Source organism: Botrytis deweyae, assembly GCF_014898535.1.
Source record: "Botrytis deweyae strain B1 chromosome Unknown BDEW_001, whole genome shotgun sequence".
NCBI classification, from domain to species: Eukaryota; Fungi; Ascomycota; class Leotiomycetes; order Helotiales; family Sclerotiniaceae; genus Botrytis; species Botrytis deweyae.
Genome location: NW_024066208.1, coordinates 662396 through 678366, shown reverse-complemented (window position 1 = coordinate 678366; position 15971 = coordinate 662396). Strand labels below are relative to the sequence as shown.

The 15971-nt window shown below is 35.5% G+C and overlaps 5 protein-coding genes across 5 annotated transcripts; 4 read left to right on the top strand and 1 right to left on the bottom strand.

Moving 5' to 3' along the window:
* Positions 1 to 252: 252 nt before the first annotated feature.
* EAE98_000217 (uncharacterized protein) lies at positions 253 to 2114 on the top strand (the record flags this gene model as incomplete). The annotated part of the gene is made up of 2 exons (XM_038947835.1): positions 253 to 534; positions 588 to 2114. 2 exons carry the CDS (start codon positions 253 to 255, stop codon positions 2112 to 2114), a joined length of 1809 nt encoding a protein of 602 aa, XP_038815512.1.
* Positions 2115 to 3316: 1202 nt separating this feature from the next.
* EAE98_000216 (uncharacterized protein) lies at positions 3317 to 4696 on the top strand (the record flags this gene model as incomplete). The annotated part of the gene is made up of 1 exon (XM_038947834.1): positions 3317 to 4696. One exon carries the CDS (start codon positions 3317 to 3319, stop codon positions 4694 to 4696), a length of 1380 nt encoding a protein of 459 aa, XP_038815511.1.
* A 4936-nt stretch (positions 4697 to 9632) lies between these two features.
* EAE98_000215 (uncharacterized protein) lies at positions 9633 to 10473 on the top strand (the record flags this gene model as incomplete). The annotated part of the gene is made up of 3 exons (XM_038947833.1): positions 9633 to 9865; positions 9929 to 10283; positions 10336 to 10473. The coding sequence occupies 3 exons, from the start codon at positions 9633 to 9635 to the stop codon at positions 10471 to 10473; spliced, it is 726 nt and encodes a 241-aa protein (XP_038815510.1).
* Positions 10474 to 11441: 968 nt separating this feature from the next.
* On the top strand, positions 11442 to 11708 carry EAE98_000214 (uncharacterized protein; the record flags this gene model as incomplete). The annotated part of the gene is made up of 1 exon (XM_038947832.1): positions 11442 to 11708. The coding sequence occupies one exon, from the start codon at positions 11442 to 11444 to the stop codon at positions 11706 to 11708; it is 267 nt and encodes an 88-aa protein (XP_038815509.1).
* A 2184-nt stretch (positions 11709 to 13892) lies between these two features.
* Positions 13893 to 14648, bottom strand: EAE98_000213 (uncharacterized protein; the record flags this gene model as incomplete). Its single annotated transcript, XM_038947831.1, has 1 exon — positions 13893 to 14648. One exon carries the CDS (start codon positions 14646 to 14648, stop codon positions 13893 to 13895), a length of 756 nt encoding a protein of 251 aa, XP_038815508.1.
* Between the last annotated feature and the right edge of the window lie 1323 nt (positions 14649 to 15971).

The following is a 15971-nucleotide window of genomic DNA, read 5'->3' as shown; positions in this document are numbered from 1 at the left end:
ATTACAGATGTTTGATCCTTTGGAAAAGTGCAATTAGTGTTTTCCTCTCCTATACTAGTGAGTCTTTCAATCCACTCTCATATTGCTTCTTTCATCTTCTTTCATCCCATTATCTACTTTTAGTCAAAGAAATCATTTGATTGGCGTTTTGGATTCTCTCAGTTCAATTCTCAAAAAAACGATGGTGGAAATCTATGGAAACATTGCAGGAAAAAGCATGCTAACAAGTAAAAGCCAACAGGAATCTTCGTGATGTCTCTTCACAAAAATACCCCGAAGCCTCATAAGTCCGACAAGCTTACAGAGCATCTCCAAGAAACACCTAATTCACTGCGAGTAAGCGCTACCAAGAGGCCCAGACTCGCCCCCCAGCCTTCTGGAAATGTCGACGAACCTCTCATCATCACTACAACTCTTGAATATACTGATACAGAAACATCATTCAGCCCTGGTCATGCGCCAGGCTATTTGCAATGGAGAAGAGCTCTTGTCCCCGATCTAGCTAGTGAAACCGAGGAGGAGAAAAAACACCGAGTAAGTTTATATTCTTCACTTCTTTTTTCTTATCTCAAACTAAGGCATAATAGCTAAACAAAAGACACGCCCCGAAGGGTAAAAGAGGCACACGCTGTATTGACGATGGAACCATTGACCGAAGCCCTGCGATTCTTGGCAAACCAGACCCCTCTAAGCTTGTACTTAGGTTCAGGACCGAAGAAATAGACGAGTGTTCAAATATGCTGATTCAAGGCGATGTCGAATTCCAATACGAGGATGATTCAAATGGCGTTCGAGTGGATTGGAATGATATCAAATCTTTACATGCACTTAATAATTGGCGAAATCAAGTTATTCGACGAAACATTGGTAAAGCCTATGATAACAAGGATTTTTGGACTGTACAAGAACAAAAGATTCTCACTGAATTGGTTCAGGATTATCTTAATGCCAAAAAAGATATCGATTGGACGGAGATTGCTAAAGATTACAACTCCTCAATTGAAAACATTGAACAGGATAAAGGAATACCTGGTGCTCCCCGGCGCTATCGTTGCAAAAATAGCGAGCAGAATCCCCGAGAAGCTGTCTGTATCTCTGTACCACTTCGCGAGAATCGTCAGATACCCAAAAGAGATGACTGGGTCTTACGCCAAGAGATGGGTTTCTTTCTCGCTCCCGATGCTATCTCAGTGATGGAGATGCTGAGAAACAGTGCCCTTCCCCAGAAAAATGGTCATCCGCCAGCGAGGACTTGCCGCGAGCAAAGCCAATTGGGAAAGCGAAGCAAGGATAAGGTAACTACTCAAGATTCTTTGGATGAGCAAGAATGCTCTTTTGCTTCTTCTACATATGAGACCGATCGCTCTATGGTCGAAGCAGCTCCAGAATTGGCTCCAACTCCTCCACTTCGTCCTCTTACCCAACCTCGACCACTTCAACCTCGCCAGAAGACCATCGTTCAATATAAAGAAGAGCCACCTCGTAGTCGATACAAGAAGCGCAATGTTTACAACGAAGAGATTGTTTATGACAAGCCATCAACTGATTTTCACCGTTACTCAACCAATTTTAACACGAGTCAAGGATTTGGTGATAGACGACATGCTCTTGATCTTTTGGCTGAACAGGCTGCAATCTTGCATGATCACTTGCCTGAAGAGTCGAAGTGGTCTGCCCCCAGACCTGTTTTACCCACTACCAAACCTGCTCCTAATGCACCTACTCCTACTGCACCTGCACCTGCGCCAATCAGATTTAGACCTGTGACTTTTGGTACTATCGCGTCTACTCGCAATGGGACTGTTCCAATGCCGACTGCTCGCATGGTACCTGTTTCCAAATCGATTATTCCCATGAAACCTGCTACAATGGCATCTAATCCTTCTGCAACGAGAGAAAAGTTCGCAAAACCCGTCTTGAACCAAATGACTTTTACGCAGACACCAGATCCTTCAGAAACGCCTCTTAATCGAAGTTTCAATCCGCCACGACCATTTGTTCCTCGCATGCCTGATTGGAAAACCAATCGTCGAATGAGAGAAACGGTTGGGGAAGAAATTACTGAAGCCAAGGCCAAGAAGCGCAGCACTTCGGAGCCAGCTCCTGAGATTTGAACTAGTCATGCATCTGGTTTTACTCCGCTTCAATTCTTCTGTTCTCAAGGTTTGCTGCATTAGGATTCTTTCTAATCAATTCAAGCCTTCATCTGACTCAGTCTTTTGCAATTTTGACTAAGTCTCTGATTGGTTGGTTGTTCATTCACTTCTGATTTTCTGTTTCGGAAGCATTACAGATACTTTCTTGCTTTAATTATAGGGTGCTTCTTAGATCTCTGGTGTATGGAAGTGATGATTGTTACACATTACTTAAATTAAGAGAAATTTTATGAAGGACTCAATGGCATTTTGTATGATCACAAATCGGTGGTTTAATTTTAACGTAGAGAACAATTGAAATTGTATAACATACATGGACCCACCTGGACTTGTGATCTAATATTCTCCTGTCAAGTGCATCATGAAATTCATAGCAGAGTCGAGACTTTGACTGATTTCTATACAATTATGGACAGTTTATAAAAGTTTCCCGTGCAATGCGTAGCTCCTGCTACCAAAAACACCACGGCCAATAGTTGTGGAAAGGGCAGTGGCGAACAATTACTTCCTTCCTCATTCTCTTACACGACTACCTTTGATATATCGCAATCTTTCTAACAACTCACAGTATAGTTCATACAAAACTTGTTGCAAGTCATACATTAATATCGGGTAAGTCGCTCATCTAGCTGTCTGAACATGATATATGTAGCTGTGGATGGATCACTGATTTTGATAGATCAGTATGAACTTTTTTCGAGTACAAATTGTATATTACTCTACAGTTTCTTAGTTTGTAGTCCGTTGTCCATTAAATCGTCTTACCACAGTGAGCTAGCCTTTACATCGTAAAGGTACGGATATCTATCCAACGGCGTTCATTAGCCTTCTGCATGAAGTGTCCCTACCTATGAGACTATTACCACATCACATATCTGGAAGTTGTCCAATTTCCACCATCAAAAGGAATCTGTTTTACTCTTAGGAAATAAGTAAGCTTTCTTCTCCTCTGCCATATCTGGACAGTCCACGGCAGACACAACGCTCGAGGATAGAGAGTCATTGCAAATAGCTATCGTCCTTCGCACTACTTAAATTAAGTTCATAGGACCAAATGAATAGCTGGCAAGATGTCAAAGATATACGATACTCATAGTTAATTCTCTTTAGATTGAACACTGGTGTCAAGTCTCACATAAAGTTCGCACGTAGCCAGCAAGATGAGAGGCATTGTGATGATCCGAGGCCATACATACGTACAACTTCTGGATGAGATCAATATCAAAGATCCAGAAGCGATCCGCCGTGTTATCAGGCAAGCTGTTACGCTTCCACCAATTGATGAAGTTACGAGACAAGGAATTAAGGGATGCGTATCTGGGCCTATATCGAGCTTACTTGGTACTTCGACTCTGAGCCTCACTTGGGTTGAGCAACAAGCCGCGAACGACATTCAGAAGCTATGGAAACGTGGAGAAAGATATCAAGTTCATATTAAACGCTTAATCCAGGATTGCGATGTGACAAAGGCAGATTTCTTGGTTGTGAAAGGGGTAGAAAGTGCACGGAAGCTTTGTTTACAAGCTCAGGATGAAGAAAGGCAAAACGAGGAACATCGGAAGCGTGTGCGGCCTGAATCCAACGAGTACCAAGATCTTCCTGACGAGGAGTATGATCAAAACTTACCTCAAACACCAAACGATGCATTTGAAGGAGAGAAAAGAAATGTCACTGGTCATCTCAGAGAAAGAACTACTCCGAACAAAAAGCAAAAGAGAAAACAAAGTGTTATTGAGCATTCTCCTACAAGAAGTACTTCAAGTGAATCGCAAGACTTTGAGAATCAGGAGAACCAAAATGAATTCACGCATATCAACAAACCGGGCAGTGATGGAATAAGCTACAGTAAAAAGCAGGCTGGTCAGTACAAATTGATTGTTCAACCCAACGGAACTTATCTAATTGACTTACTCATTGAATCAGGCAAGCCTAATAATACCCCTGGAACTCGAATGGTGAATAGTCTGAGAGATCACAACGCACCTGCAGTTGATGTCACCAAATCACCAGATAAATCGCCAGTTCGCCGAACAAGAAATTCAACTCAGATGAGAGGAGAGAACAGCTGGGATGGCTCAAATGAAATCGTTCCGTCCCCTCAAGTTGATTCCCCACGAATTAATATTCGTGGGAGTCAGAATCCAAGTAACGCTTCATTAAGAGAATTAGCTGATTACAATGAACGTGGGGCAAAAGAAAAGAAAAGGCGTGGTAGACCGAGAAGACATCAACCTGTTGAGCAGCAGCCTGAACTGATCAATGATGGCGAAAATGATATTTATACTCCTGAACCACAGATCCCACCTGCCCCGTATAAAAAGAAGGTAGGGCGTGGAGGCGCAAGACGCGGGCCAGCCTGGGAGAAAAGAAAGGCCGAGAGAGAGAACGACGCGCGTTCTTCCAATCACAAGAGTCAGGATGATCAGCCGGGCAGTGAGAGCAACCCGATCGGAATAGAAGACGGCTCAGATAATGAAACTGTGGTGTATGGGCAATTAGACAACCAGGAAGAAGATGTTAAGATGGAAGATGTGCAATAAATTACTTGCGATACGCAATGGAGAACCGAGTAATAGATCATTTGTTCGATGATGAGATGATTCATACCTCATTCCCTTTCATCCCAATGAAACTTTGTGGATGGTTTCTGAGTTTTAAGTTTCCTCAGCTAGAATTATAGAATGGATGGTTGGTTGGTGATGGTAGGATGTTAAAGCCAGATGTCGGCTCTCTGTAGGTATTGAGACTGAAGTATGAATTGAAGCATGAATATATTATTTTCTAACATTGAGTGAAATAGGATATGAATCAATCTTCTACGCTCGTGTCCGAAATTGAGTTTATAACACCTTAGAATGACACGCTGTGAAATACCCTGCACACGGTGCTCAAAGAACACTTATTTATCAATGTATTTCAGACAGTGTAGGCAATAGTATACTACAACAAAACAGTGGTATATATAAAGCTTTTAATATGGTAATTAGTATATATTAGATAATTGAAAACTTATTATTATAGATATTATTCAAAACTAATATCTACGAAAATATATAGGAAAACTGAAATATAAAAACCTAAAAATATATAAAAGATAATTCTAAAAATCAAAACTAATCCCAAAAAAGTTTGAATAATAAAAAAATATTATTCAAAAGAATAAATCCTATCTTTTATTTATTCAAATTCTCGAATTCTATATTATCTTTTATTCATAAATCCAAATTTAATTATAATTTTAAATATTCTATTTTTTTAATAATTACAATTTGAAGCTTATTTCATTTTGTTGTAATAATAATTTTTATTGAAAAAAATAAGTATTTAATAGAAGCAAATATGTTAGGAATATTAAGTAAATCAAATACTATTTTGTTTAAATTAGGATATACTTGTTGTTATATAAAATCAAATTATTATTTATAAGAATCTTGAATATATTCAAAAGAGGGAATAATAAGATATTTTGTATATTTGTCTATTATATAACAAAATATCTTTTTAATTTGTAGATATATAATCAGTATATTAAAAAAGGTTTTTTCAAATATTAATTAAAATAAATCTTCGAAATCTGATTTATATTAATTTTTCCAAAATCTTTCAATATTATTCTTTTATTTTTCAATTTATAATAAATAAGATTCCTTTTAAGATTTTTCGAAATATAATCATTTTTATATAGAATTTAATATAATAATAGCAATATAATATAATAATCTATTAATAAAAAAGTAATATTTTTCGAGTTTTATTTACTCATTATTAATATAGAAACCTAAAAATAGATTGTTTATATAAATAATGTAAATAAAATTAAATATAAATAGAATAAGCAAATAAAAAGATATAGAATAAAGAATATATAAACAAAAAATATATAAATAAAGAATATAGATTATACCTTTTTATTTTCAAAATATTATAACAAAAACTTTATTGTAAAAAGAACTTTTTTAAAAATAATATTATTATCCTTTATAAATTTTATTATATTTTTTAAAATATCTGAAAAGTAATAAATATTTTATAATTAATCAAAATTATTATTTGTTAGTTCAAACTTTATAAAAAGCTTATTTGGATATTAAATTCATTATTTTTTATATATATGATATATTTGAGGTATAAAAAATATTAAAAAAAGATTATTAATAAAATTCTATCAAATTGAATTATCTTTTATAAATTGTTTTTTTATTAATTTATCCCATTATTATAATAAATAAGGGAAATTGCTGATTTTAAAGGTAAAATTATAACATTTATTTATTATACCTTTCTTTTTTCAATATTTATAATTGAATTTTGAAATCAAATCAGTTTTATATATAAAAACTTCAAGATTATAATCTGAATCAAAAGCTTAATCTTTAAATATAAAATCTTTGAATAAAAATACTTTTACAAAAAGATTGATATTATATACATTATATCGAATTCGATTCTATACAGTATTCTATTCAATATTGTTTTTATTAATAAGATTTAAGGAATATTCAAAAATATTAATAAAATCAAAAAAAGAATAAAAAAGGAAAAAAGAAAAATTTACAATTTGAAAGATAAATATATAAAATATTATTATTCGATATATTATCTATTACTAAATATTCTAATTTGCTTATAATCCCCTATTTATTAATTTTATTATATAAAAGTTTTACAAAGTTTTCATTAATATAATGATTTTCAATTTCTTTTAACATAAAAATAATAATTTGCAATTTGCTTATCTCATTAATAAATTGAATTTTAATATCAAAAATATTATATTTATTAAAAAAAATCCAGATATTATAAATAATATGAATTTTGCTATAAAAAGAATATATTTCTTGTTTCATTTTGAGCTTGTTTTTATTAAAATTATGAATAATCCATCCTGAAATAATATAATAAAAACTAGAAATCTAGATATTTGATTATTTATTAAAATAAATAAGGAGAATTCAAAATTTATTATATTCAAAAAGATTCAGTAATAAAAAATATCAAATAAAGAATCGAACCATAAGGATTTCGAGAGTTTGAGAATTAATAATATAAGATTCAGGCAAATAACTGAAATCCTTTTTCTCATTAATCATTCTTTTATATTTAAAAGCAATAGTTTTATATATATTAATAAAAATTTGCTTAATAGTAATCTATATATACTAAAAATACTCTTTTCGAATTGAAATATCAGTTATTTAATATATATTTCGAAAATACATTAATATAATCCGAATACTATTAGTTTCAAGATATCTAATTTTGTAATAATTGTATCTCCATTCTACTTTATCCTTTTTAATAAAATATATTATTTAGAAATCCTTATCTGATATATATTTCCAAATCTATACCTATCAATAACAAGCTATTAATATTATAAAATTCATAGATATATTAGAACCCTCGATATTGAATAAGAATATAAATATTGATATAAATAATAAAGGAATTAAAGAATTAAAATCAAAAAAATCATTTTACAAAAATTCAGTAGATTCGATTAAAATAAAAGAATTACAAGAAAATAGAAATTAATTAGATTGAAAGTTATCTTTATAAAAAATAAAATCAATAAAACTTAGAATATTAGATATGTAAATAAAAAACATTTTGAAAAATTAAAAATAAAATAAAATAGAATAATAAAAAGAATAATTATTTAGAGATTTTATCTTATTAAATAATAAAAGATTCAACAAAATCACCATTCTATTAATTATCTCTAGATCTCTCAAAATAATCAAATTTATAAAAATAATATTCTGATATTGATATTCACATTCAAAAATATCAAAAAGATTAAAATATTTAATAATATTAATAATTTATTATTAATTAATAATAATTCAATTGAATATATAATTTGATATTATTGAAATCTAAAAATAACCTTAAATTCGTATATATCAATTTATTCCGTACCAATCAGAGATTCGTATTCCCATATCTTATTAATAATATTCAATATTAGAATGATATTGAATATCTTTAATGATATTGAATTCTATACTATGTATGTATATATTTCGAAGAAAAATCGATACATATCATTATCTAGCCCGTATACGGATTACGGGAAATACTATTGCCTACACTGATTTCAGATTCATAAAAGACTTTTAGCCAAGTAGTAGTCAAGTAAAGAATCAATATACCTGATACCCTTTCACATTCTGTGGGCAATTTCACGCTGCTAATTATCATGTATTCGGAAAGCCGAAGGAGACAGGGGAAATTCAGCTGCAACATCACTCTCTATATGACAGCCTATTATACCATATCGTAGTATAGCTCTCAGGAGCTGCAACTTGCAAATTTCCATCCACAGAAAGTCTCCATAGCTCTGACGAGTAGAAAAGATCGAAAAGCTGCCCTGTTTTGATCCGCATATAGGTTCTTGGCAAGTACGCATCTAAATGTGAAAAATACCAACATGTCAACTCATATGAAATGTAAGACCATGCTGCTAGCGGATGTGACTTGCTATAATAGGCTAACCCCTCGCTTCTCTCTAGAGGTCGGCGACAATTTGCAATAGAAATAGAGACACTAACTTTTAGAGATAGTGGAAGGTAAATAGTTGATAATTCAAAAGTGAGAAGTTACAGCTGAAGTTGCTTTATTTGTTGAATTGAGGAAGGAAAAACTCCACATCTCTGCTCTAAGGAGAGACAAAGATGATAAAAAGCCGATTGGATAGCAATATACAATTCTTGTGTAGAAGTGCAATTCGAGCTTGTAGTCAACTAGTACATGCCAGATGGAAGTTGAGATAATAAATCTCTAAGGATTCAATTGCATAGATGTGTTTCACTGTTCATCTAACATAGAACAGGTGAAATCTAGAGCTGGTACGATCAGGGGATATAGACACGGCAAATCCATCTAGCCTGAGGAATAGGGTATCCATGTAAATAGTCACAAGCTCCTTCACACAGTTCAATAAGGCATTTATCTCCATGAAAATTGCATAAAAGATCGTTGAGTTTAAATTGTCCTGGTACGGCACGTTCTACTGTACATCCACGTGACATGACACTGCTCACCAGATCAATACTGTGACCTTTATGGCCCGGGTTCTATTCTAAATTTACTTCCTGACAACACTTTTGATTTCTTATAGATTATAAGCCACGGCTTTTCCTTTCAACATCAAAACGACAAACAACACTTCGGTCACTGATAATTAAAAACTATTGGAAGTTTCGTTTGATTTCGCTTCTTGCAAATCTAAGCAATCTTGGACCAGGCTACCAAAAAATCGAACTTTGGATACTTTGTTTTTTGCATTTGTTTTGAACTTCTGGATTTGAAGTTAAAAGAGGAGAAGGTTCGTACTTTAAAAAACTATTCACCTCACTCCTACCTCATCATCTCAAGCCCCATCCTTGCGGTTCCAGTTATATGTCATGATACATACACTAATTTATTGAAGAAGTAATTCGGATCTTCCATAATCTGAGACGCTTGTATAACATGGCACCACCTTCTCTTGACCTAGATTATCCTCGCTGGAACAATTCAGTACTAGACCAGAAATACTTTCGTTGGAACAAACTGTTCGATACGATGAACTTTGATGACGACGAATCTCTGGGCAAGATACTCCAAGCTGCTGGTGCAGCAGAAAGATTTCATCCTTTCAACCTCAAGTTGATTGAAGGTACCAACTTGAACGAATTTGAAATGGTTGCAGTTCGCGACCTTTCGTATGCGTTCAATCGCAATTTTTTCTGCCGTGATATAGTGCGCCACCTCATATTGTTCTCCAGATACGAGGATAAGGTCTTCACTCTCGGGAAAGCAACAAAGCTTTGCACGGATATACTCAAAATCACCAAATTAAGTCCTGTACGTCAGCCAGATATGTATCTCAAGATTCGAAGAGAATTCTGTCGATTAGCGCCAGACCTGGAAAATCTTGATGAAGATGAAGCGGAGGCAGAATTAGATCGATGGGCAAGATGGAGGCATCATGAAACACGGGTCGTCACGGGACTTGGGATAAGACAATCTGCTCAGGGACAGGACGATGATCCAGCATCTCCTGGAAGCATGAACGCCAATGTTGAGAATAGCCGGGAAGTAACATCTGTGAGAAACACAACAGAAGCCGAGTTACTTGAGGTATTTTTTCTTATTCCAATCGATTGACATCATGCTAATTCAATTTTCAAAGGCGGCTAAGGTTCTCGTTTCGATGAGCTCACAGGGAATTGCAGATGGCCTGGTTGTGACTCCTGTTCCAACTCCACAGACTCAAATTTCCAATAAAAGAAAGCGCAAAGAGACATCTAGTGGCCCAGATAATGAATAAACTCCATCTCGGAACGAAAAAAGTCTTCAACAAGTTATCACTACAGAAGACGAAGCTTATCACAGATTCATCCCATTTTGATAAGATCATTATTTTTATCACGGAGTAAAGATCCAAATCGTTTCAGATGTCCAAACAAGCGGGCGAGCTACCAATTTCTCGAGGGCTTTCTGGCGGAATCGAACCACAACAGATAAAAGACATGCCAGAGAAGTCAAAGCAGAAATAGATACGTTATACGAAATCTTGAAGAGCCTCACAAGAGAATCTCGCACAGGGAGAGGTGCGAATTCAATTGTTTGGAAGTCAGTTACTGATGAGTTCAATCGTCGCTTTCAGGGTCGCTTACAAAAAAAAGGCGCTCTTGAGAAAGACGGGAAAGATTTACTAACAGAAGATCGTTATACACCAAAAAGAAATATCGGTAGTATCCAAAAGATTTGTCAGGCTGATTTCCGCTTGAAGAGTATCCAAGAAGCGTGCAAGAATGTGAAGAAGGAACTGGACATTGTGATGGATAAGAAATTAATTCAAGTGAAAGTTTCTGCGGAAGATCAATTATGGTTCCAAAGATCTACTTCAATAGTCGCAAATATTCTCATCACCTATAGAGTCCCCCACAAATGTTCAAATGGAAAGGAATCAGATACGTTGACAACAACGACCGTACAGAGGCAAAACTCCACACACCGGACAGGAGCAAGACTATCATTGAGTACATAAGTTTACTCAACGAGCCGAAACAAGATAACCCTGAACACTTTAAATTGGGCCGAGTTCTATTTGAATACAGACTGAAAATGAGCTGGAGCTCACGAAGTGCTGTTGTGATGCTTAATCAATGGCGTCAAATACTGTTGCATAGGACATCAGGGGTTTCTTTAAAAGGAAAGAAAACGGGGGTCGATCTTACGTGCCCTTGGTTTTTGGATGAAAAATACAGACTTGGGAACACAGTGATCTAACAAATGGATGAAATTAGTCTTCGCGATAGAAATGTGTCAGGGGTGGATTCTTCGTCGGTCACTATAGAGTTTAACGACAGTCTCGGAGTGTATCGGACCGAAACCCAAATCAAAAAATTGGTTTCCGGTAAAGACTACAGGGAATTGAAAGATAACTACATGATAGAACAGAAAGAGAGAAAGAGAGAGATAGAGGATGCGAATGCGGCGGCTGCATTTGCGTTTTTGGCGAAGAAGTCAAGAATTTCCTCTTTCGGCGATGATCAATAACACCCATTACAACTCTGCGAGTTCCATTCTTAAGATATCTGGAGTCGCGTCTGCTTGTCACGCGAATTTATCATCGAGAGGTCATCTTTCAGTCAATAATATAGTTGGGGCTCGATTGTTTTGGATTTCTTATGAGGCGGCAAGAGTCTGTAACGTTAACGTGAGGCTAGTAGTGGATTCTTTGGGACAAGAATTGACGGTCTTGTATTCTCGTCGATGGGTTCCGGGAAAGTTGAGTTGAGATTGAAGAGTAATCAGAATTATTCAGTCCTCCTTCAGCGTTAATAATAAAGCTTCTACATCATGTGCCATGATTTCATCATCCAATCTTGACTAGATAGAGTCGTGATGCACTGTCAGTGACTTCATCGTATTATGAAAACATCATTGAGAATTGAAACCACAAATTCTCATTGCCATGAAGTAGAACCTGATTTATTTTGAATCTGAGAGGTTCCGAGAGGTCCCGTTAATTATGAATCACTTTTCACCATCTTTGATTTCAGTTTACCGGTCACAAATATTTCGATCATCTCTCTGCCCCCCCTCACGAGCTCTAAGCTCCAAGCTCATACCAATTATGGATTTTTTCTGCTACTACTCAACCATAGCATTATCCAGTATAGGCAATAGTATACTATAATAAAATGGTGGTGTGTATAAAGTTTTTGATATGGTAAATAATATATATTGGATAATTGAATACCTATTACTATAAATATCATTTAAAACAAATATTTATAAAGATATATAGAAAAACTGGAATATAAAGATTTAATTTTAATAAAGTTTAGATAATTAGAAAATATAATATATATAATAATTAATTAAATATATAATAATTTATTAGAGCTTTCTTTTTTATTTCAATTAATTAATTAATTCAATAAACTCTTTTTTTTAGTAATTCAATAATTTTATATTAAATAATATTAAAAAGATTAAAATATTTAATAATATTAATAAAATCTGGGGATAATCTCAAATTTGTATATTTTGATTTATTCTGTAATTAATCAAAAATCTATATTTCTGTATCTTATTAATGGTATTTAATATTAGAATAATATTGAATATTTTTAGTGGTATTGAAGTCTATATTATGTATATATATATTTTGAAGAAAAATCAATATATATTACTATCTAACCTATATACAGATTATGGGAAATACTATTACCTATACTGACATTATCATTCTCCACTCCTATACATGTAATCACTTCAATGCCAGAAGAAAGTCCTGTAGGCCATGACAAATGGCCATCTTTCACCTATTCTTGGTTGACCATCCGTTAAAATCTGGACCCAGCGATCCCTAAGCTGGCGTTTTTCTTGAGCTACAGATTCAAACTCCGAGATCTAAATTTCTCTGAATGTAAACCTGTATTTGTATCTACCCGTCTCCAAAAACTGTCAAGCGCATCGTGATAACTCCCCAAACCTCGAGTTAACGCATGTGAAGTAGAGTTTTGTCAGATTGAAGAAATCTAGGCGTAATATTGAATGGGGGTATAGATTGAATAGTTGATCGCAAGACACAGATCAACATTTCTCAGGTCTTCTGGGGATGAGGCATAGTTACTTGGATCTGCAATAAGAGTGCAGATCTGAATCCGCAGCTCAGAAGGTGCATATAATAAACTTCCTGAGATACTTAGAGACCGAGAGCTAGAGTCACATCTATGTTACCTATGGTTGATGAATTACAAAAGTTCCAATGAAGTTTTGCTCACATGAGCTAGAGTTCTACATATTTTAGAAGGTTGAGACTTTGGGCTTGGGTATGGGGCAAGAGTCAAGAGTCAAAAGTCTGGAGACGGGAGATGTCTGTGAAAAAGTCACACGAAGGAAGGAACTCCAAAAACTGACTGTTATGATTTTTTGTATTGCAAATTGAGCCCCTTAAAGTAAATCCTGTTGATACAACTGGAGTGCCAAAAACGCAAACCACGGTGAGAAATATGTAATATTTTACGATCATCTTCCTCATAGTCCCTACTTTTCTGCAAATTTGTAGACTGGTTTCCTGATATGGGGATACTATCGATTCAATTCCAGTAGCTTAGAAAATGCGTGGCAAATTTTCTGTTGAAACCAATTCGATACCTTACAGAAATTGCCAAAAACGCCAGAGATTATCATCAAGAGATGTACCTCAAACGTCAGACCAAGCTGAGAAACTCAAAAATTATACTCGACTCCAATCTCGCGGCTCGGCAAGTCGAAAGATTTCTCAATCATCTCGAAAATAACAAACCAGTTCTTGACGTGCGTGTTCTGATCGCGTCGCTGTTGCTTTGGTGTCAAGTTTCTGAGTCTATCAAGATCGACTGGAAGAAATTCTATGGGTCCTTGGCGACTGGATGGATGCTGGCGACGGCCATTTGCAAGTCTTGGTGTTACGTGACGTGCAGCTCTGCGTTTCTGAGCACGGAACTTCTCCATCTCTTTGCTGCTGGCGACCATTGTGATGAATTCATCATCAATATTTCTGTTGGAGTCTACAGGCTCTCGGATTCTCGTCGAAGTTTCTTTTTGAGCGATTTGTGGCTTTTGTGGCTGCTCTACCGTCATCTTGGGAGCACTTGGCTTCTTGACAATTTTATTCTCGATACCCTGATTTCTGACATCCATTGTGCGCTCTATTTGTCCCAAGTCTCTAGGTGTGTACTTGCGAATCTTCTCTCGTCTCCAGTCGTTCAGGAGAAAAATGTCGCTCTCGTCGTTCCAGTCGAATGGCTCACCATTGCCATAACCCCGATCGTAATAGACCTCTCGACCCAAGCCAGCTTCTGTCACACTGAGCAGTGCAATTCGCATTTTGTTGGGTTCTTGTGATCCAATCACTGCTGGTGTGAGGTCTTGTCTGGGTTTGAGTGTCCAGTCGCGCTTGCCGCCAAGCTTGCTTCGAAGAGGAGGTGGGAGTGATGTATTCATCTTGTAAGGGAGTCTTGGGGAGTACGTCTTCTCCTGTTGCTGGATTGTCCAGACAAGTTTTTGAGGGGTATGCTGGTGGAAGGCTAGTTTGAGTGTAATTGTTAGTCTATGATGCAGAAGAGAACATAGATAATCTTATGCTAAAAGGGAATTTACCTTGATTATATGCGGATAGTGATTTCTACCTTTGACAATCTTTGAAGTAGTAAAAACAAAAAAAGATCTCGGAGCTCTCTAGAATTAAGTAGAGAGGCTGTACAAACTAGTTCGACTTCGAATCGATTGATTAGTTAGTGAATATGAGGCTAATATCGTGTATCACGTGCACGTGTGGCATGATTCGGCTCTCATTAGACGAGTACCCCTGATTGACCAAAGCGGCATCATTGATATTGACAATTTAGAATATGCATCATCAGACTTTAGTAGTAGTAAAGACTGTGCCTCGGTGATAGATGAGATCAGACAAAAGTTTGAACTCCAAATATGGTATAATGTACATTTACTGAACTTTTAGTACTCGCTTAAATTGTGGTGAAAATTTATACAAGTTCACGAAATCGATCACATTTTAGGAAAGAAAAAGGTTTCCCTTTGAAAGTAAGCTTTCAAGAATAACTGCCATGAGGTTGTAGAGAATTCTGGATTTTGAGAAGATCATGAGTAACTCACATCAAACCTCACTGATGATAAATCGATAGAACTCTTTGATTTTGCGCGGCTTGTGATGATTTTGTGAGGTCAAATCAAGAATTCAACGGGAAAAAACTTGAGGAAATAATTTCACAAAGACTTCCAGAGGATTTTAGTGTCCTATAGCTTGCTTTCTGACTGGTACGATTGTTCGAGTGTTGCCAACCACAAGGCTTATTATAATCAACATCTTCTACTTCAATATCACTCTTGACTCTATAAAGTATATGCATTCTTCAGGCGAAAATTTGAATGGCATTTAAGGCTGTGGGGCTCACGATGAGCTCACGTTGTGCTCGTTTGACGAGTGGGATATATAAAGTTGATTCAAGGCTTGTGGATGTCATGATATAGATGCCGCTCTGAGCAATACGAATTAATTGGGTTGCTAGATGAATGGAGCTGTTGATTTGCAATGCCAAACTTCTCGTGCTTACGTGACACAATGCTGTGCTTTGAAAAGCATAATAATAGCCCTAGTTACCAAGAAGAAGCATCATATATTCTTCAACGAGAACTTGTAGCTAGAATCAACCGAACACGGCGATGTCTCAAAAGAAAAGTAGCATCTCGACAAAAGATGTTCATCTTATTAAGCCCCACCCATTGTTCAATGAGAGAACTTTTCCA